Source organism: Humulus lupulus, chromosome 9 (genome assembly GCF_963169125.1).
Source record: "Humulus lupulus chromosome 9, drHumLupu1.1, whole genome shotgun sequence".
Lineage (NCBI taxonomy): Eukaryota > Viridiplantae > Streptophyta > Magnoliopsida > Rosales > Cannabaceae > Humulus > Humulus lupulus.
In genome coordinates this window covers 132,768,116-132,773,012 of record NC_084801.1, presented here as the reverse complement: position 1 = coordinate 132,773,012, position 4,897 = coordinate 132,768,116, and the positions used below count along the sequence as shown (strand labels likewise).

General features: G+C 36.5%; 1 protein-coding gene and 1 non-coding gene across 2 annotated transcripts; one reads left to right on the top strand and one right to left on the bottom strand.

The window, feature by feature from the left end:
• Window positions 1-2,139: 2,139 nt before the first annotated feature.
• LOC133802757 (small nucleolar RNA R71) lies at window positions 2,140-2,246 on the bottom strand. Its single transcript, XR_009877504.1, has one exon. It is a non-coding gene; the product is annotated as a small nucleolar RNA R71 (small nucleolar RNA).
• Window positions 2,247-3,211: 965 nt separating this feature from the next.
• On the top strand, window positions 3,212-3,892 carry LOC133800059 (uncharacterized). Its single transcript, XM_062238037.1, has one exon. It carries the CDS (start codon window positions 3,212-3,214, stop codon window positions 3,890-3,892), a length of 681 nt encoding a protein of 226 aa, XP_062094021.1.
• The last annotated feature ends 1,005 nt before the right edge of the window (window positions 3,893-4,897 follow it).

Below are 4,897 nucleotides of genomic sequence, written 5' to 3'. Positions count from 1 at the left end.
TGTTTGCGGCAGACCTTGTGCTAACTGATGCCTCTAGAGTGGATTGTTTTGTACGAGGGCTAAAACTGATGATAGCCCGGTGTTAGTTCTATTTTATTACTGTTTTAGAGTAGGTTTTAAGGGTGTGTTTTTAATATTTTAAGTTGTTTTGGTGCAGAATTATGCTTTTGTTTTGTGTGTTTTCAGGTTTTAGTGATTACTCAAGGGTTGGTGTGGATGTGGTGTAACTAAGGGCTAATTCGAAGATAAATGATGAATTTCTTGCGTTAAATGGTGTTTGGTCGTGTCGGGGCACTTTAGAAGAGATCGAGGGTTGTAAGGAAGTTTAAAATGTTGATTTTGAAGATAGAGTTATTTTGAGTCGCGGCGCTGGCTAAGTCAGAAAGGTTGCTATACCTCTGCATTTTAAGCCACGACGCTTCAATGCTGAGCCGCGGCGCTAAATCATTTTGAGCCGTAATGCAAGAATGTAGGGTCACGACGCCATCAAAGTTAGAGGCTCCTCGACTGGGGCTTATCATGGTATGGCCGCGATGCTCGAGTTCGTAGAACGTACGGAAATCACATTTTTATGGGGGCAAGAAGGTTTTTTCACAGAGAATTGCTAGGGTTATTATAAAAACATAATTATTACCGATTCAAATCACTTCCGCCACTAGAGAACAAGAGGAACTTGGAAATAAAGAATGGGGAATTCATCAAGAGTTCTTCTTCTTTTCTTCTTTAATTTCTTTTTCTATGTTATTTTTTGAATCAATGGATGTTAATGAATTTAGTTAGGAACTAATTTTATTCTCTAGGGTTTTAATGTAGTCTCTTGATACTTTATTATTAGTTAATACAATTTCTATGATTTCTTTTTCTTCATTGTGATCTATTCAATTTATGCTTAATGAATGTGAGTAATTTGACATCGTTATTTGTGTTGCTTATGAATTTGATTCAAAATATGAGAGGTGAGAGTTAAATATGCTATAGCTGAATAGACATAAATTTCAATATAGGACGAGAGTACCTATATGGTTTGTGTCGCTTTTAGGATTTCTATTCTTAATGCTTTCCTTATGTTGGAATTTATCACAGAGATGTAGAAGATTCACATATAGGTTGAGAGATTTATATATCCTAATAAGAATATAGATTGTATTAGTAAATCCGCTATCACAATAAGAGAAAGAATAGTGAAATTGTATTGATGAAGTAATAAAGTTGATAGATGATGAAATTGAATACCCTAGGTTTTCATCCATTGAATTAATTTTGCTTTTATTTGTTTATGTTATTAGTTAAGTGTTAGTTTTGTTAATTCTTGTTTCTGTTCTTGATATTCTTGAATCTAGAATTTATTAGCCAAATAGAATTAGGAAATTAATTATTGGTAGTTAATAAACAATCTTTGTGGGATGATACTTTACTTAACTCTATTATTACTTGTCTATGATTGTGTATACTTGCACATTGAAAATATCGCAACAAGTTTCTGGCTCCGTTTCCGGGGATTGTTTTTATTGATATCAAATAATTAATTTTTGTTCTAATTTGGTTATTTTTCTTTTTATAATTCTAACTTGGTTTGTGTCTGAATCCTCTTATCACATGTAGTTTTGGTTTATGCGATGAGGTAAAACAGCTGAGATATTACTGGTGAATCCTGAGAATGAGAGAACCTGTTGACATAACTGGAAGAATAAGAGGTTGGAAGCAAGGATGGCTGCAAACCAAGGGAATGTAGTAAATAATGCCGCCAACAATGTCGATGGGGCAGCGGTTGCTGAGGTCCCTGCTGAACAAGGGGCTAGAAGTTTAAGAGATTATGTACTCCGAACTGTTATGGTAGTGCATTCATGCATCAGACACCCCACAGTTGTCGCTAACAACTTTGAGATAAAGTCGGCAATACTACAGATGGTCCAGTCCACCATTTAGTTTGGTGGATTACCTACGGAGGACCCAAACATGCAAATAGCTAATTTCCTAGAGCTGTGTGCAACTTTCAAGATGAATGAGGTGAGTGACGATGCTATCAGATTGAAGTTGAGCCAAGAGTTGGTTAAATTCTCTGCAGGCCAACTCTATTAACACTTGGGATGAGCTACACATAAGTTTCACGCAAAGTTCTTTCCTCCATCAAAGACTGCAAGGTTGAGAGGAGAGATCAATAACTTCTTCCAGAATGATGGGGAATCATTATATGACGCATGGGAGAGGTTTAAAGAATTTTTGAGAAAGTTTCCCCATCACGGCATTGAGAAGTGGATGTTGGTCCAAAATTTCTATAATGGATTGTGCCCTACTACATGCACCATCATAGATGTTGCAGTAGGAGGAGTATTCATGGGAAAGAGTGCTAATGAGGCCTATGCATTGTTGGAAGAAATGACCATGAATAATTGCCAATGGGTTGATGAGCGAGCTACTAGTAAAAGAAAAGTAGCTGAGAATCATGAAGTAGATGCTATCACAACACTAACTGCTCAAGTTGCCACTTCAACTAAGCAGTTGCAGAAAAACAATATTTTAGCTCAAGCAATGCAGATACAGACGGTGTGTGAAAGGTGTTGAGGTTCTCACCAATTTGAGAAATGTATGGAAGTAGAGGTGAATTATGTTATCCCTATGGAGCAAGTGAATATGATGGAGAATCACCATAATTTTTCATGGAGAAATGATCAAGGCCCTCAACAACAATTTCAACAGCCCATTTCTCAAGCTTTGCCTCAAGAAATGTAACAACCACTAGTTTCTTAAGAGAAGACAAATGAATTACAAGCTGCACCATTGACTTTGACCAACTCCCATGCTCAACTTATGACTGAAACTCGGTCATCCATCAGAAATCTCGAAATGCAAGTGGGTCAATTGGCAACTATGTTACAAAGTAGACCTCAAGGAAATTTTCCAAGTAATATTGAGGTGAATCCTAAGGAGTAGTGCAATGCGATCTCCTTGAGGAGTGGTAAGGAGTTAGAAGAGCCAGTCAAGAAGTCTATTCTGTTACCAAAAGTGGTATATGAAAAAAAAAGGAAAGATGGAAGAAAAGGTTACTGAGAACCTTGAGAAGAAGCAGTCACCAGTGAGTTTTAAGCACCACATCAAGATCCCATATCCTCAGAGGCTTCAAAAGAAGACGCTTGACAAGCAATTTTTCCAAGTTCATAGTGTTTTTCGAAAACTTCACATTAACATTCCATTTGCTGAGGCACTTGAACAAATGCCAAGTTATGTGAAGTTCATGAAGGTAATCTTGTCGAAGAAAATGAAACTGGAGTACTATGAGATAGTGACACTTACTGAGGAGTGCAGTGCAATACTTCAAAAGAAACTATCTCCCAAGCTTAAAGATCCAGGTAGTTTCACCATTCCATGCTCCATAGGGGGATCAATGGTGACAAAGGCTTTATGTGATTTATGGGCTAGTATAAATTTAATGCCTCTATCTATCTTTCGCAAGTTAAAATTGGGAGAAGCTCGACCTACTACCGTGTCCTTACAGATGGCAGATCGTTCAATTAAACATCCTCGTGGAGTGATTGAGGATGTACTAGTAAAGCTGGATACGTTCATCTTCCCTGTAGATTTTATTATTCTTGATATGGAGGAGGATGAAAATATTTCGATTATTCTTGGAAGACCATTTTTAGCTACTGGAAGGGCGCTAATTGATGTACAAAAATCGAAATTAAAGCTGCGAGTGCAAAATGAGGAGGTAACATTTAATGTTTTTGCTGCAACTAAAATTCCAACATATTGTAGAGTGGATGTGATAACAGGAGGCGGTAGCAAGGTGGAAGTTATCAAGAGAAAGATCATTGCTCAAGATGGTAGTCGAAGAGTGCGTAATCATGTGAAAATGTTCTTTAGTGGGAAAGCTCGAATGTTACATGAGTGGTGAAAAGCTCCAAAAAGTTGCAACATCATAAGACGGGCTTTCACCCATGACACTATGGCTCTTAAGGATCCGAGGGGTGGACTTGATCCGAGTCAAATTTGAATACGAACTCAGTGTCTGGCTAAATGACGTTAATGACAGCGCATTTGGAAGCATTCCAATCTTTTATTTGCATTTTTATTTAAGTTTTGGATTATGAACACTTTAATTTTAGTATTTTGAGTATTTTTTTTTTAGGTTTAGTTTTAATTTCTGTCGTTTAGTATTAAATTTGTAATGTTGAATTGTGAAAAACATGAAAAAGAAAAAAAACGAGAATAGGGCCGCGACGCTTGCATGATGAGCCGCGACGCGATGAGTTCCAAAGAGCCCTAAATTTTTGAAATAAGGGAAGGGTCGCGGAGGAGACTAATTTGACCCGCGGTGGTACTTCGGGCCCAGGCATAATGAACTATGGACTAACCCAAAAATTTTCTTTCCCCACTTTCGATTCACCATCTCAATCCATACCATTTTAAGCAGTCTGAGATGTCAGGTAAGTTTCTTTTCCTTAGCTTTTATTTAAACATTGGGGACAATGCTTAGGCTAAGTTTTGGGGAAGGGTTTTAATGTTTTAGTGTTATGTGTTTGTGTTGGTTTGGTTTTGGTTTGATTTGTGTTGTTTTGTTTTAGTTATGTTTTGTCTAAGTTGTTAGAGTGTTAGTTGAATCAAGTTGACAATGATTGGCCAATGATATCATGATTGAGTGATGTGCTGTATAAATTGAATGGAAATGAAGTTATAAAAAAAGTTGTGTGCTTGGTTAAATATTTATTTCCATTTTTACTTTGTCTTCTTAAATAATTGAGAGCTTAATCATGATTTTTAATAAATTTTATGTGATTGAATATTATTTATGCTTGCTGAGTTTTTAAAATAAAAATAAAATATGAAAGTGTTGTTATCCTAGAACTTGTTTGCTTGCTATTTGAGACGAAATCCTAGATGATTCATGCTTAGGAAGATG